This window comes from Elgaria multicarinata, chromosome 3, assembly GCF_023053635.1.
Source record: "Elgaria multicarinata webbii isolate HBS135686 ecotype San Diego chromosome 3, rElgMul1.1.pri, whole genome shotgun sequence".
Lineage (NCBI taxonomy): Eukaryota > Metazoa > Chordata > Lepidosauria > Squamata > Anguidae > Elgaria > Elgaria multicarinata.
This window is the reverse complement of record NC_086173.1, coordinates 163832606-163850118: the sequence shown is the minus strand read 5'-3', so window position 1 is coordinate 163850118 and position 17513 is coordinate 163832606. Positions and strand designations below refer to the sequence as shown.

Here is a 17513-nt window from a genome sequence, read left to right as displayed (position 1 = left end):
CCAATTCCTGCCCCACAGACTCTCTCCCTTCCACCCATATGTCCCATGGACACTCCCTCTGTTCTGCCCAATTCCTGCCCCACAGACTCTCCCTCTCTTCTGCCCCACAGACTCTCTCCCTTCTGCCCAATTTCTGTCCCACGGACACTCCCTCTGTTCTGCCCAATTCCTGCCCCACAGACTCTCCCTCTCTTCTGTCCAATTCCGGCCCCACACTCTCTCTCTTCTGCCCAATTCCTGTCCCACAGACTCTCCCTCTCTTCTGCCCCACAGACTCTCTCCCTTCCACTGAATTTCTGTCCCACAGACACTCCCTCTGTTCTGCCCAATTCCTGCCCCCACAGACTCTCTACTCCCCAATTCCCGGCAACAGGGACAGGAAGGCAAGACCCAACAGGCCAGGCAGTGAATTAGACCTGACCTGGGTTTGAGCCAGGGGGTCGGATTCCATTCTCAGCTAAGCATGGGTAGAATGTGGACTTGGAAGGGGCAGTGACGGTAGGGTGACCATACGAAAAGGGGGATAGGGCTTCTTTATCTTTTAACAGTTGTATTGAAAAGGGAATTTCAGGCAGTGTCATTTGTATGCATGCAGCACCTGGTGAAATTTCCTCTTCATCACAACAGTTAAAGCTGCAGCAGCGCTGCCCACTTTTGTATCTGGTAACTCTAGTATTGCTCCTGCAGGTTTAACTGCAGCATTTCTACAGATCAGGGTGTAGACAGAGAGGGAGTTCAGAGCTGGACAGGTTGTTCTGCCAACTTTATGTTTGCAATAGAATTGCCATGGTGACACTGCAAGGTCAGAGAAGCTGAGCAGAAAAGCAATGTCAGCCAAATAAATCATGGAGCAGACAAGAAGCACAGTTGAGTATGGTCCTGTTATAAATCAGGGAATATAAGCCAAGTACAGAGAGAAACACACAGAGTAGCTTGAACCAGAGACACACTGATTTCCACTGGCTGGAAGCTGCACTAATCAACCCCAAGTTCCAAGACAGTTGCAGAGAAGGGCAATACCAACCTGGCCATGCATAAAGTTCTTATGCTGGGGCCGTTGTCCATGCATCCCCATTGATACATTGCAGGCTTCTGGAACTGGAAAGAAGGGTATGCAATCTCCCCATTTCCCCCCTTTCTTCTAAGGTCCACTGAGCCACCTCCCGTATTGTGCAAGAGGTTTATTCAACACTCTGGAGAAGAGTGAAAATCCAACTCCCCCACTCTGCTAGAGCATAAAGCCTTCTGTCAAAGGCGAGGATGCAGTGGAAACCAGTGGAAACAGGGTATAGAGGCAGATCATAGTATCATAGAATAGCAGAGTTGGAAGGGGCCTACAAGGCCATTGAGTCCAACCCCCTGCTCAATGCAGGAATCCACCCTAAAGCATCCCTGACAGATGGTTGTCCAGCTGCCTCTTGAAGGCCTCTAGTGTGGGAGAGCCCACAACCTCCCTAGGTAACTGATTCCATTGTCGTCCTGCTCTACCAGTCAGGAAGTTTTTCCTGATGTCCAGCTGGAATCTGGCTTCCTTTAACTTGAGCCCGTTATTCCGTGTCCTGCACTCTGGGAGGATCGAGAAGAGATCCTGGCCCTCCTCTGTGTGACAGCCTTTTAAGTATTTGACGAGTGCTCTCATGTCTCCCCTCAATCTTCTCTTCTCCAGGCTAAACATGCCCAGTTCTTTCAGTCTCTCTTCATAGGTCTTTGTTGGTAATTATTTGTTACCAATAATTATTACCAGTATGTGTGGTGAATAATCATTATTTCTTTCCATATACTAGGCATTCGTATGGACACATTCATTTACCTCCTGCCCCCAAATCCCTCTCATTATATTCTATGCCTTTAAATGATTTAATTTAAAGGAAGATTGTTACTCACTTGTTACCACAGCCCCTGTGGTGAATAAGAGGGGGTGGGCACATCCACACGTCTATAACTTTGAATCTAATGTAAACGATTTTACTACAACCACAAAGATTCTTGGGCTTTCCCCAAAGTGAATTTTGGATGTACGTTAAGGCCGATTTTATGAGAACTACCGCCACCATATTATGAGCATTTCTACGGATTGTCCCTTACCTAGATAACAAATAAATTGTTTGTGTGAAACATGAGGTGCACTCTGCCCCTAGGTACATTTATACTCCAGACCCTTAAGTAGTTTCTCCTGACTCAGTCCCGTACGTGGAATCAAATTGCTCTATGGGAGCTGTTAACAACGGAGAGGTCTGGGGAATATGGAGAGCATATGTTCTGGCTGACCCAAATTCAGGAGTTGTAGCCAACTCTGCCTCATTGGTTGTCCCATCTGGATCTTCCTCCACATAAATGGACCCCACCTCATGGGTATACTCTGGGCAAAATGGTATTCTTGGAGTCAGGTGAGCTCTGCCACCATGGCTCTGAGTATCCCACCTGATACACTGCCATCGGTGCTCTGCTGAGCCCTGGGAGGTGGGAGGAGAATCTGGAATCACGGCTGGGCCCAGGACAGGGTTGAATGTGGTGTCGGGAACCATACCTGAAGCACTGCTCCCACAAGGTCCTTCATATTGCCCCAGGACTACTGTGGAAGAGGACTCTGGGTGAGTTTTTTGATGTGATGTCAGGGATTCCATTCGACTGAAGCTCTTTCCACACTCCAAGCATTTAAATGGTTCCTCCCCAGTATGAGTTCTCTGATGCAATGTAAAAGTCGATCTCAGAATGAAGCTCTTTCCACACTCCACACACTTAAATGGTTTCTCCTCTGTGTGAGTGCTTTGATGTAATGTAAGTGACTGTTTCAGGCTGAAGCTCTTTCCACAATCCAAGCACTGATATGGTTTCTCCCGTCTGTGAGTTCTTTGATGGGAATTAAGGGTATCCTTCCGATTGAAACCCTTTCCACACTCAAGGCATTTAAATAATTTTTCCCCAACATGAAGGCATGTAAACGGCTTCTCTCCGGTATGACTTCCCTGATGCCTACTATAGTTTTGCCCATAATTGGAGCTCTTACCATGCTGCAAACTTTCAAGTAGTTTTTCTCCTGTGTGATTCCTCTGATGTGACATAAAGTCAGGCTTCCGGCTAAAGCTCTCTCCACACTCCAGGCATTTAAATGGCTTTTCCTCTAGGTGAATTCTTTGATGGTATCGAAGGGCACCCTTCTGGCAGAATGCATTTCCACACTCAAAACATTTATATGGCTTCTCCCCAGAGTGTATTCTTTGATGGATAGTAAGTGCCCCCCTCTGACTAAATGCTTTTCCACACTGCAGACAGTTAAATGGTTTCTCCCCTGTGTGTGTTCTTTGATGGGAGAGAAGGACAGAACTCCGCCTGAAACTGTTTCCACACTCTAGGCATTTAAATGGTTTCTCGTCTGTGTGAGTTCTCTGATGTGAAACAAGGGCATTCTTCTGGCTAAAGCGCTTTCCACACTCCAGGCACTCAAATGGTTTCTCTCCTGTGTGAGTTCTCTGATGTGCAACAAGAACATTCTTTTGCCTAAAACTCTTTCCACACTGCAAACATTCAAATGGTTTCTCTCCTGTGTTAATCCTCTGATGTACAGCAAGGTCATATTTCCTGTGAAAGCCTTTTCCACACTCCAAGCATTTAAATGGTTTCTCCCCTGTGTGGATTCTTTGATGGAAATTAAGAGCTGAGGTATTTCTGAAGCTTTTTCCACACTGCAGGCATTTATATGGTTTCTCATCTGTATGCGTTCTTTCATGGGTAACAAGGAGAGAGGCCAGCCCAAAGCTTTTTCCACACTCCAGGCATTTGTACGGTTTTTCCTCTGTGTGACTTGTTCGATGGAAATAAAGGGCAGAGGCCTGTCTGAAACTCTTTCCACACTCCAGACATTTAAATGGTTTTTCCCCTGTGTGAGTTCTTTGATGTACTTGAAGGGCACCCTTCTGGCAAAAGCTCTTTCCACACTCCAAGCATTTAAATGGTTTCTCCCCAGAGTGTATTCTTTGATGGGCCGTAAGTGCGTCCTTCCGACTAAATGCTTTTCCACACTGCAGACAGATAAATGGTTTCTCCCCTGTGTGCGTTCTTTCATGTTTGAGAAGGTCAGCACTGTCCCTGAACCTCTTTCCACACTCGAGGCATTTAAATGGGTTCTCTTCTACGTGAGTTCTCTGATGACTAGTAAGGCTTCCCTCATGATTGAACCTCTTTCCACACTGCAAACATTCAAATGGTTTTTTTCCTGTGTGAATTCTCTGATGTGAAGCAAGTTCATCATTCTGGTTGAAGCTCTTCCCACAATCTAGGCATTTATATGGTTTCTCCACTATGTGGCTTTTTTGATGGGAATTAAGATTTGATATCTGTCTGAAGCACTTTCCACACTGTAGACATTTATATGGCTTCTCATCTGTATGAATTCTTTGATGTGTATTAAGGTCAGAGCCATGACTGAAGCTTTTTCCACATTCCAAACATTTATATGGTTTTTCTCCTGTGTGTGTTCTTTGATGGAGACTAAGGAGAGAAGCCTGGCTGAAGCTCTTTCCACACTCCACACACTTAAATGGCTTCTCCCCTGTGTGAGTTCTTTGATGTACTCGAAGGCCACCGCCCTGGCGGAAACTCTGACCACACTCCAAGCATTTAAAAGGTTTTTCCCCTGAGTGGATTCTCTGATGGACAGTAAGTGTATCCCTCCGCCTAAATGCTTTTCCACATTCCACACATTCAAAAGGTTTCTCCCCTGTGTGCATTCTTTGATGGTTGTGAAGATCAGCATTGTCCCTGAAACTCTTTCCACACTCAGGGCAGTTATATTGTTTCTTTGCTGTGTGGGTTTTACGATGGTCATCAAGGGTGGATTTACAAGGGAACATTTTTCCACACACAGGACATTTCTTCTCTTTCTTTTCTTCGGGTGTTTTTGGATGTACCATCATTACATGGAGGTCAGCATGCAGATGTTTATTCTTCTCTTATTTCATTTCTTTCTCTCTGGGTTGTTTATCCCATTTCAATTCCCAACATTCTGTTCCACGTCTGGCCACTTATCCCTTTCCTCCGACACTTGATGTGGTGTTTCATTTGTTTTCTCCCATACATCGCCGGCTGAAGGAAATAGAGAAACGGAATGTGAGCGCAAAGACAAAAAATACTAGCAAATTTGGAAAGCAACTTGATGTTCCCACCCTTTAGAAAGGAACACCTCAGTTCCTTAAAGCTAATCTAATATCAGGAGTAAGGACACCAAAGAGAATTTAAGGGCAACTTGGAAAGTTGAAACCACAGCAGAGTTCATTTTCAAAGTTATACATTGCCCTCTCCCATTTACAAAGGCAGGCACAAAAAATAAAGTTCAAGGGGCCATATAAATGTCCTGGTGTTGCTTTAACTGTATATTGTATTTTATAATGTTTTTATACGGTTTGTTTTATACTTTGAATGGCTTTAATTTTTGTGAACTGCCCAGGAGCTTCGGCTATTGGGCGGAATATAGGGTGACCATATGGAAAGGAGGACAGGGCTCCTGTATCTTTAACAGTTGTATTGAAAAGGGAATTTCAGCAGGTGTCCTTTGTATATATGGAGAACCTGGTGAAATTCCCTCTTCGTCACAACAGTTAAAGTGCAGGAGCTATACTAGAGCGACCAGATTTAAAAGAGGGCAAGGCTCCTGCAACTTTAACTGTTGTGATGAAGCAGGAATTTCACCAGGTGCTGCATGTATACAAATGACACCTGCTGAATTGCCCTTTTCAATGCAACTGTTAAAGATACAGGAGCCCTGTCCTCCTTTTCACATGGTCACCCTAGCTCACCCATGGAAGGTATTTATGGCTCTTGTGGTTGGATAAATATTCAGAAATTCCAAACAACACTTTTTCTGTTTTCTATCGTACATCCCATCCAAGAGACAAATAGAAGGAAGGCAAGGTATTTCCAAACACAGAAGCCACATGTGGGGAGGGGACAGTGGGCACCTGGAGTCATCCATCTGATGCCTGATGGTTGTCCAGGTAGGACTGAGATACTGGATGGGTAAAAGTGCAGTGGAAGAGAAGTCACTGACGTTTCCCTCACAGCCATCGCTCAGCCAATGGAAGGGAAGCCCCAGCCTGGAAAGAAGCACCTATTCATTGCATTTCTATACTGCCCAATAGCCTAAGCTCTCTGGGCGGTTCACAAAATTAAGACCATTCAAAGTATAAAACAAACAGTATAAAACCATAATATAAAATCCAATATAAAAGCACAACCAAGATAAAAACAGCAGCAATGCCAAAATACAAATTTAAAATAGCAAAGTTAAAATTAATTTATAGACTGTTAAAATACTGGGAGAATAAAAAGGTCTTCACCTGGCATCTAAAAGAATATATTGTAGGTGCCAGGCGAACCTCCTTAGGGAGCTCATTCCACAGCCGGGGTGCCACAGCAGAGAAGGTCCTCTTCCTGGTAGCCACCTGCCTCACTTCCTTTGGCAGGAGCTCACGGAGAAGGATCCCTGAAGATGACCTTAGGGTCCGGGCAGGTACATAGACCATTCCACCATCATTAAAGGAGAGGCCCTCTTATGGTCATGGCATGGTATCCATCCCTGCCGGATCAGACCAAGGGTCCATCTAGTCCAGCACTCTGTTCATACAGTGGCCAACCAGCCATCAGCCAGGGATGAACAAGCAGGACACGGTGCAACAGCACCCTCCCACCCATGTTCCCCAGCAACTAGTGTATACAGGCGTAGTGTCTCGGATACTGGAGGTTGCATTTAGCCATCAGGACTAGTAGCCAGTTAAAGGCTCCCCTCTCTGCAGAGAACCCCTGAATCCTCCGAGGCGGGATAAAATAGCACAGGTAAGGTAGGCTTAACCAGAATGGTCCAGGCAGATATACTAGCCACATAGGTCCCCTCTGGCCACGTCTTTACCGATGAGTAATGTAAATAACAAGAATGAGCCTTTCAGCATCCACCAAGGAGGGGAAAAGGGATCCTCACCAACAGAGGCCCCGTGCCTCTAATCCTCCATCCTGTCTTTGCCGAGAGCCCCCTACCCTGGATCCAGGAGAGCCCACTCCTCCTTGGAGAAGCCTACAGTCACCTCCTCAAGGGTCACTGGGAGCTGAAAGGGGAAAAAAGAAAGAAAAAAAGGGGGCATTTCTCATCGCACAAAAAACATACAGGAAGAGACTGCATTTCATATCTGACAAGGATGCATATTTCTTTATACTTGTAAAATGGAATACGAATTACTTATTATTTCATAGAATCATAGAATAGCAGAGTTGGAAGGGGCCTGCAAGGCCATCGAGCCCAACCCCCTGCTCAATGCAGGAATCCACCCTAAAGCACACCTGACAGATGCTTGTCCAGCTGCCTCTTGAAGGCCTCTAGTGTGGGAGAGCCCACAACCTCCCTAGGTAACTGATTCCATTATCGTATTGCTCTAACAGTCAGTAAATTTTTCCTGATGTCCAGCTGGAATCTGGCTTCCTTTAACTTGAGCCCGTTAATTATGTGTATGATCTAATACTTGTAAATAGAACGAATGCGCATATCGGGGAGAACATACAGGTAGTGGTGCCATTTATTTTATTTATTTGTTTTATAGATTTATATCTAGCATTTAAATAAGCTACTGAAGTGGCTTAAATGAATGATGAAAATGTAATAATAAAAAACACAGTAAATTAGTCACTCGTCAGCCATCACCTTGCTGGCTGGGGCACTCTTCATGGAAAAAGTGCAGACCTCTAAAGATCAAGACTCTAAAGATCAAGAAAAGGGCAACTAAAATGATGAAGGGGCTGGAGCATCTCCCCTACGAGGGAAGGTTACATCGACTGGGATTGCTTAGCTCGGAAAAAAGGAGACTAAGGGGAGACATGATAGAGAGGTACAAAATGATGCCTGGTGTGGAGAAAGTGGACAGGGAGACATTCTTCTCCCTCTTTCAAAATACTAGAACCTGGGATCATCCCATGAAACTGATTGGTGGGAGATCCAGGACAAATAAAAGGACTTCTTCACACTGCAAATAGTTAAATTATGGAACTCACTACCACAAGATGTAGTGATGGCCACCAATGTCGATGGCTTTAAAAGGGGGTTGGATCAATTCCTGGAGGCAAGGGCTATCAATGGCTACTAGCCCTAATGGTTGTGTGTGATCTCCAGTATTTGAGGCAATAAACCTGTGTGCACCAGTTGCTGGGGAACATGGGTGGGAGGGTGCTGTTGCACCATGTCCTGCTTAGAATCATAGAATAGCAGAGTTGGAAGGGGCCTACAAGGCCATTGAGTCCAACCCCCTGCTCAATGCAGGAATCCACCCTAAAGCATCCCTGACAGATGGTTGTCCAGCTGACTCTTGAAGGCCTCTAGTGTGGGAGAGCCCACAACCTCCCTAGGTAACTGATTCCATTGTCGTACTGCTCTAACAGTCAGGAAGTTTTTCCTGAGGTCCAGCTGGGGGCAGAGGTTCTCCTCTTGAGGAACACAACGTCCAGCACTTAAGGAGAAGGAAAATCCAAACGTGGATCAGTAACTGGTTAAAGAACAGATTGCAGAGAGTGGGAATAAATGGTAAATTCTCCCAACGGAGAGAAGTAAATAGTGGGGTCCCACAGAGATCTATTTTGGGACCAATGCTGTTCAACTTGTTCATAAATGCTGGAATTAGGAGTAAGTAGTTAAGTGGCCAAGTTTGATGATAGCACCAAATTATGTAAGGTGTTTAAAACAAACAGGGATTATAAGGCGCTCCAGAAGGATCTCTTCAAGCTGGGACGGTGAGTGTCCAAATGGCAAATTAAGTTCAGCGTAAGGAATTGTAAAGTAATGCACGTTAGGGGAAAAAGCAACAACTTTAAGTATAACATGATAGGATCTGAGCTAATAGTGACTGACCAAGAAAGAGATCTTGGGATTGTGCAAACTCCATGTTAGGCATAATTTGAAAATGAATTGAGAATAAAACTGCCAATGTCACACTGCCTTTGTACAAGTCTATGATGCGACCACACTTAGAATACTGTGTACACTTCTAGTCACCATGCCTAAAAAACATTGTAGAGCTGGAAAAAATGTAGAAAAGGGCAATGATCAAGGGTCTGGAGCATCTCCCCCTATGAGGGAAAGTTGTAACAGCTGGGATTGTTTAGCTTGGAAAAAACTGGGTAAGGAGAGACATGATAGAGCTGTACAAAAATATGCATGGTACAGAGAATGTGAACAGGGAGACATTTTTCTCCCTCTCTCAATATACTAGAACCCAAATGGGTCATCCCATGAAGCTGATTGGTGGGAGATTCAGGACAAATAAAAGGAAGGACTTCTTCACACAGCACAGAGTTAAACTATGGAACTCACTACCACAAGATGTAGTGATGGCCACCCATTTGGATGGGTTTCAAAGAGGCTAGACAAATTCTTGGAGGAGGAGGCTGTCCATGGCTACTGGTCGTCGTGGGAATATGTTACCTCCAGGATGAGAGGCAGTACGCCTCTGTACACCAGATGCTGGGGAACATGGGTGGGAGGGCGCTGTTGCACCGTGTCCTGCTTGTGGGTCCCTGGTCAACCACTGTGTGAACAGAGTGCTGGCCTAGATGGACCCTTGGTCTGATCCAGAAGGGCTGTTTGTGCATTCTTAAGGTGCCCCATTCCTTCTTTTTCTTTATCCTCCCCACACACCACCACCAAGCAAGGCTATTTGCCCTGCACCAAAGCTCCCCCAAAAGCAAAATATTGGAGCCCCCCTCCCCCAAATAGGTTCAGCACCTTGGACATATCCTTTAGGGTTCTGGAATGGATGCTGAGACCCACCAGCCTCCGGTCATTCTCTTCCACCAGTGCAACCCACCTTACCTCTTACCCACCACCCCTTTCTCGCCAGAAACCTACCAAGCTGATTTCTCTCCCAGGAACACAAGGCGTGGGGGCACTTCTGAGTGTATCCACCGCCCCCTTCCAAATTATGGGTCTTCCTGCCTCTGTTAACCTTTAGAGGACTTAGAGCGGGAAACTGAGCTGCCTCCCTTCACCGAACCATTTGAGTTTCCTGGGTGGAGGTGGGGGAATGGAATGGAAATATGTCAATCATTGGTGGTGCCCTCTGGATGCATTGGACTACAACGCCCATCATCCCCTGTCAGCATGCTCCTTTAAAAGGATTACAACCTATGGCTGGTGACCATGCTGACTATTATTGCAATAATAATAATAATAATAATAATAATAATAATAATAAATTTATTTATTACCCGCCTCTCCCTTTGAATCGAGGTGGGGAACAACATTACCCTATTTTTTCGATTCTAAGACGCACTTTTCCCCCGATATAAACATCTGTAAAAACGGGGTGCGTCTTAGAATCGCGGGTGCATTTATTATTTCTTAGAATCAAAGTGTGTGTTTTTTCTGTTAGTGGTACTGAAATTAGTGTGCGTCTGACAATCAATGGCGTCTTAGAATTGAAGAAATACCGTGGTACAATCAACACATCTTAAAAATGCTTTTGATGGTTTTAATAGGGTGACCCTATGAAAAGGAGGACAGGGCTCCTGTATCTTTAACAATTGCATAGAAAAGGGAATTTCAGCAGGTATTATTTGTATATATGGAGAACCTGGTGAAATTCTGTCTTCATCACAACAGTTAAAGCTGCAGGAGCTATACTAGAGTGACCAGATTTAAAAGAGAGCAGGGCGCCTGCAGCTTTAACTTGTGATGAAGAGGAAATTTCACCAGGTTCTCCAAATATACAAATGACGCCTGCTGAAATTTACTTTTCAATACAACTGTTAAAGATACAGGAGCCCTGTCCTCCTTTTAATACGGTCACCATAGTTTTAAATCTCTGTATATATAATATTTATGTTCACTGTTTTTAACTTTTGTAAACCGCCCAGAGAGCTTCGGCTACGGAGCGGTATATAAATGTAATATATAATCCCGCCATTGCCTATTGTGTTGTCCGAACACACAGCCTGCAGCGCTGTGGCCGAGGGGGAGATTTGAGCCTCGCAGGGTTGTTGTGAATATTGGCCGGATGGGAGGTTTTCGGCAAGCACTTTGCACGGCCGATAGCACCACGCGGAGCCCCCCGGACTGCAAGGCGCCCCTGCCCTTCCCTATTTGCACCGCACCCCTCCCTGTTCCCATAAAGCAAGCCTGTTCCTCCACCCACCCACCCACTCCGCCAACCCGCATACCTCCCGGGCCTCTGAGTCCCATCATCCCCTCGCCATGAAGCCTCGCCGGGTTGATTTCCCTTCCCGGAAGATAAAGGCGGGCGGGGTGGGGGGACTTCCGAGCGCCTCGCCTCCCTTCTCCAGATACTCCAGTTTAACCCTCGCTTGGGGGGCCGAGAGGAAGGGAAGGGAAGGGAAGGGAAGCCCCCTCCGCGGAACCCCCTTGACCGCTTGGAGGGAGGGAAGGATGCTGGGGTGGACCCACGCAACACTTCCCCGACCTGGAGCCCTCCGTGTGTGCGTGTGTGTTGGACTGCAACTCCCGTCATCCCCAATCAGTTAAAACAGTAAAAGCTATGGCCATGTTGGTTGTGAATGATAGGAGTTGTAGTCCAGCACGTCTAGGGGGCGCCAGGTTGGGGAAGTCTGAAGGGAACCAATGGGTTTTTCTGGCTGATTCTGCCAATCTGTTCCCTTCATTTGCTTCTGTTCAGGAGAAAGGGTGGGGGGTGGGCTTCTCCAGACCCGGGGTGTGTGTGTGGGGGGAGGCAGTGGGGCCAGTTGGCATGGGCCTACGCTTTGGAGGGGGCTGCCACGACACGGGCTCTGAACAACAGACTACTTCCTGCTCAAGCCAAGCACCACCGCTTGATACGCCTGAGGCCAGGGACAAAAAACCACCTTCCTCCAAACTATGTGGAGAAACCTGGGGCGCTCCAGATGTGTTGGACTACAACTCCCAGAATGCCCCAGCCAGCTGGCTGGGGCATTCTGGGAGATGCAGTCCAACACATCTGGAGCGCCCCAGGTTGAGGAAGGCTGGGTTAAATGGAGAAGGATTTCAATATACGTATATAATAATACACTGTGAATTATATGTGCTGAGGTGAATTATTGTCAAGAGTGGGTGCTAAATGTATAAACTTCAGATGATAAATGCCAAACAGACACGTGGGATTTTTGTGGTCGTTAAAACAAAATAATTGAAATTTATTTTTAAAAGTTCACAAGCTTTGTTTCAAATTAAAACATTTCAAAACCTTTCATCCAGTGCTTTCACTCCTTCACATACGCACTTTCCTTTCTCTCACACAATCACTCTTGAGCTTTATTATCAGTATTGTTTAATAGAATGTAAGCCTATGCGGCAGGGTCTTGCTATTTACTGTTTTACGCTGTACAGCACCATGTACATAGATGGTGCTATATAAATAAATAAATAATAATAATAATAATTAATATACATCAACTATGTGCACACCACACTCAAAAGACACCACTCTCTACCCTGAAGCTCAAGTACTTCAGTTTTGCCTTTAATACCATTCCCTCAAGTGAGCAGTCTGGCTTTATTTCCTGGAGTATGGACTGGTTTGATCTTCTTGCAGTCCAAGGCACTCTCAGAATTTTCCTCCAACACCACAGTTCAAAAGCATCTATCTTCCTTCGCTCAGCTTTCCTTATGGTCCAGCTCTCGCAGCCATAGGTTACTACGGGGAATACCATTGCTTTAACTATGCGGACTTTTGTTGTCAGTGTGGTGTCTCTGCTCTTAACTATTTTATCAAGATTTGTCATTGCTCTCCTCCCAAGAAGTAAACGTCTTCTGATTTCCTGGCTGCAGTCAGCGTCTGCAGTAATCTTTGCGCCCAGAAATACAAAGTCTGTCAGTGCCTCCACGTTTTCTCCCTCTATTTGCCAGTTATCAATCAAGCTGGTTGCCATAATCCAAAAGAGGGTAGCATGGAGTGTAAAAAGGTAACTCAGCCTTTCCCGACCTGTTGTTTTCCGGATGTGTTGGACTGCAATTCCCACCATCCCCAGTCAGCTATTAAAACCGATGTCCGGTGGCCACACTGGCTGGGCAGGATGGGAGTTGCAGTGCAACACATCCGGAGGGCACCAGGTTGGGGAAGGTTGAGTTACCTTTTTTCCCTTCGTTAAAGGATCAATGAAAGGGAAGCAGCCCGGCTTTCGCCTCTCAATCCGCCACTCAAGGGTTAAATAAAGCGAACTCTGTTTCCTAGAGGGGCAGGAAGTTTCGCAATTGGGGAGGGGGAGGCACTCGGAAATGCCCCCCCGCCTTTGTGTTTCGGGAAGGGGAATAGGCTGGCGAGGTTTCCTTGCGAGGAGGGGGAGGCTGGTCCGTGGGGGACGGAGCAAAGAGGTAAGGGGGCTGCGTGGCGGGGGTGGAAGCGAAGGAGGGAGAGAGCAGTGCTTTGCTTTGGGGGGGGGGAGGGAAAAGCCCCCATCTGCAGTTCCCCTTTTGGGATCATAGGCAGGGTGTGCTTAGTCCATGTAGTCCAGTCGCCAAGTATGGGGAATCATAGAATAGCAGAGTTGGAAGGGGCCGACAAGGCCATCCAGTCCAACCCCCTGCTCAGTGCAGGAATCCACCCTAAAGCATCCCTGACAGGTGGTTGTCCAGCTGCCTCTTGAAGGCCTCTAGTGTGGGAGAAGAGCCCACAACCTCCCTAGGTAACTGGTTCCATTGTCGTACTGCTCTAACAGTCAGGAAGTTTTTCCTGATGTCCAGCCAGAAACTGACTTCCTATAGCTTCAGCCCGTTATTCCGTGTCCTGCACTTTGGGAGGATCGAGAAGAGATCCTGGCCCTCCTCTGTGTGACCTTTCAAGTATTTGCGGAGTGCTCTCATGTCTCCATCATGAGTAAATATTTACATGGTTATTGTTACAGGATCCACTCAGAGATCAAACCAGGCCCTATGGGTGGCTGTGGGGGAAGCAGAAAGAGCACTCAAGAGAAAAAGGGAAGTGGGCACCTTGAGGGAGGATGCCCATGCAGGGCAGCCTTCCTGAGCCTGCTGCCTTACGCTATGGATTTTTCTTTAATGAGGAGTTATGATGACTTCTTCTTTTTTTAAACCACCATTGCTTTAATGATCTTTCTGTTATTCTAATCTTTCCGTTATTCTGTTATCTTGCAGTCCTTAGGTGGAGAACTACTAATGGGATGGGCCCCACGCCAGGCCCATAACAGGCGGCATTCCTTTGCAGGGAGTGGGTTGGTTTAAGTGGGTGCTTCTCTCCAGGTTGGGCCTTCTCTTCGCTGGGCTGAGTTATAGTAGGATGACCCTATGGAAAGGAGGACAGGGCTCCTGTATCTTTAACAGTTGTATTGAAAAGGGAAATTCAGGTGTCATTTGTATTCAGGCAGTTAACAACATACGCTGAGTTTTTTTAACTGACCCCAGAATAGTTGTTTTAAATGATATTGCTGTTTTTATGCTTTTAAATTTTTGTATATTTGTTTTTAACGTTCACTGTTTTTAACTTTTGTAAACCGCCCGAAAGAAAGCTCTGGCGTGGGCTGGTCCATGAAGTCACGAAGAGTCGGAAGCGACTGAACAAATAAACAACAACAAACCACCCAGAGAGCTTTGGCTATGGGGCAGTATATAAACGTAATAAATAAATAAATATGATGAAATTCCCTCTTCATCACAACAGTTAAAGCTGCAGGAGCTATACTAGAGTAACCAGATACAAAAGAGGGCAGGACTCTTGCAGCTTTAACTGTTGCGATGAAGAGGGAATTTCACCAGGTGCTGCATGCTTACAATTGACACCTGCTGAAATTCTCTTTTCTATGCAACTGTTAAATATACAGGAGTGCTATCCTCATTTTCTATATGGTCACCCTAAGATATGGCTCTGAGGGAAACCATGCTGCCTTCTCTTCCACTGCACCTTTGCCCAGCTGGTATCTCAGTCCTAGCTGGGCAACCATCAGACGGATGAGGCCAGCTGCATCCTGTCCCCTCCCCACCTGGGGCTGTTGTGTTTGGAAATACCTTGCCTGCCTTCCATTTGTCTCTTGGATGGGATGTCTGATGCAGAATAAAGACAGTCTCATTTGGCATTTCTGAATATTTCTTTCCAGTCACAAGTGCCATAAGTAACATTCATGTTTTTGTTCTCTCAAGAAGAAGGGCCTCCGATGCCCAAATCTGGCCTCAGCTCCTGGGATGAAAAAAAGGAAGAGCTACTTCTCCAAGAGACATTGACAGGTGGGTCCTTACGTATATCCTGAGACTGTGCTTTACGTAGAAATCGCAGGACCCTCTTAGACAGCTGATCTTCCTCCCATGGAACAGACTGGAGTTTTGAGGCTTTTCGTCCTCCTGCAAATATCTTTGGTTATCCACTCCATTCCTTACAGCACCCCCTCCTCATGGCTCTTTGGCACTGTTCCACAGGCTTTACCAATGTTAAGGCTGCACTACTGCACTGTGTCCTACGTGGGCTGCCACTGAGGAGGGTTTTTAATACTGCAGGGAGTCCGCTGTTTGGAGGACATTACTCCAATATTCTTCGACAATTTCTACGAGCACAGTAAACATCAGGAAAATCCTGAGTCAGTCCATTGGTCCAACTCTCTCAGTATTGTCAACAATGATTGGCAGAGGCTCTCTGTCGTGTTTCCCCAAACCTCCCGCCTTATTGGGAGACAGTGAAGAGGTCTGCCACGTAATCCATAAAGCTTTATTCACGCCATAAACATCCCTTCCCACCTGAAGAGAGTCCAACCTCTAGGAATGTTCCTCTAGGCAAAACTATGCAAACTAAGCGGGACGATTGTCATTTCAAGAAGAATGGAAAACCTTTTCCCAGAACGCTTTAACTTCAGGGAGGCTGGGTCTGAAGAAGCCTTTGGCAAGAAGCTAGCGGGCCAAATTTCTCTCGGCTTCCTTTAGCTCCGCCCGTTTTAGTCTGTGGCAGACTCTAGGATCAGCTAGCCTTGAGGTGCCTTCCCCCTCAGAAGAATACTGATTTCTCACAGACTGTGAGTGGTTAACGTTTTCAGAGATTAGGTCCGGTGAAGGTTCTTTCCCAGCTGGTGAAGAGCCCGTGAGTCACCTCCCCCGCTCCCTGTATAGGCTGGTATATTTCATAGAATCATAGAATAGCAGAGTTGGAAGGGGCCTACTGTAGAGGAAGTCTGAGTCAATCAGTCCTTCCCAAGGGTCCCTCTGGGGTGCTTACCCCAATTCTGTACCACAGAACCAGTACCTCTTTGGAATAAAAGCACACAAACACCCAGAGTAACCAAGATAAAAGTTTATTGTAGAAACACAATTACTAAATAAGAACTTGGTTGGTAGCAGCTACAGACATGCAAATAAAACGGAAAATACGGGGAAGCAGGGGGAGAGAATATATGAGGTAGATAGAAATCAGGCAGAACCACCCACGAATCCATTCAGGAAAGGACAGGCAGTCTTTCCACTAACTTCCCTTCCCCCCTCCGGCCAAAGCGGCCAAACCAGCCTTTGGAAAAACCAGCCCACAGCAAAACAATACCCTAACCTTCTTTCAGCTCCCAGACTGGGCAACTGCAGACGTCCATAGCCTCCAGGCTGAAGACCTGCCCCAACTTAATCCAATCAGCCTTTTTATCTCTCTTCCCCTTAATGAGGGTGATTGCTCTTTCTTCTCACACAAAGCCCAATTAGCCCGGGCAGGAGATAGCCCCCAGGTGCGAAGCCTCTGCCTGACCTCGAGAAGTTTAACTCCCACTTTTTCCCACATACCAAAGCTGGGTCCTGGCGCCGGTTTGAACCATAAACAAGCTGGCCAGATTCCTCCCATAAACATATCAAACTATTCCCTGCCTATCCATCACCACTATGGTTTACTACCTAACAGGAAGACATGGTTTATCACCTACAGAGAAACAGATCTAATTCAGGAACAAATGTAATTCGGGACTCAACTACATTTTATAACTCCCCGGTCCTTCACACCTACAAAGCCATCGAGTCCAACCCCCTGCTCAATGCAGGAATCCACCCTAAAGCATCCCTGACAGATGCTTGTCCAGCTGCCTCTTGAAGGCCTCTAGTGTGGGAGAGCCCACAACCTCCCTAGGTCACTGGTTCCATTGTCGTACTGCTCTAACAGTCAGGAAGTTTTTCCTGATGTCCAGCTGGAATCTGGTTTCCTTTAACTTGAGCCCGTTATTCCGTGTCCTGCACTCTGGGAGGATCGAGAAGAGATCCTGGCCCTCCTCTGTGTGACAACCTTTTAAGTATTTGAAGAGTGCTATCATTTCTGATGCCGTCTCTTCTGCTTCAGAATCTGATTCTGATTGATCGCCCGAAACTCCTCCCCCCATCCTAAGGGGAACAGGCCTAGTCATGACACTCTCTGCATTTCAGGCAGGATTCTTTGCTAGCAGTAGCTGGAGATGCCATGGATTGAACCCAGGACTTCCTTCATGCAAAACATCGAAGCTCAAATCAAAGTGTCACTTGCCACCTTTAAAGCCCTGAACAGTTTGGAACCAGGCTCTTTGAAGGACTGCCTCTTCTCACATGATTCTGG

At 46.4% G+C, this 17513-nt stretch overlaps 3 protein-coding genes and 1 long non-coding RNA gene across 4 annotated transcripts in view; 2 read left to right on the top strand and 2 right to left on the bottom strand.

Moving 5' to 3' along the window:
• Positions 1 to 17513, top strand: part of LOC134396310 (oocyte zinc finger protein XlCOF6-like) — a 211820-nt gene that overhangs the window by 29590 nt on the left and 164717 nt on the right. The window lies entirely within an intron of this gene.
• The window catches only part of LOC134396384 (zinc finger protein OZF-like), a 253426-nt gene that overhangs the window by 130402 nt on the left and 105511 nt on the right, over positions 1 to 17513 (top strand). The window lies entirely within an intron of this gene.
• On the bottom strand, positions 1617 to 5060 carry LOC134396299 (zinc finger protein 585A-like). The gene has a single exon (XM_063122738.1). The coding sequence runs from the start codon at positions 4911 to 4913 to the stop codon at positions 2160 to 2162; it is 2754 nt and encodes a 917-aa protein (XP_062978808.1). The 5' UTR covers positions 4914 to 5060; the 3' UTR covers positions 1617 to 2159.
• LOC134396499 (uncharacterized) lies at positions 7011 to 11263 on the bottom strand. Its single transcript, XR_010025274.1, has 3 exons — positions 11188 to 11263; positions 9878 to 10034; positions 7011 to 7094 (listed from the first exon to the last, which is right to left on the bottom strand). It is a non-coding gene; the product is annotated as an uncharacterized LOC134396499 (long non-coding RNA).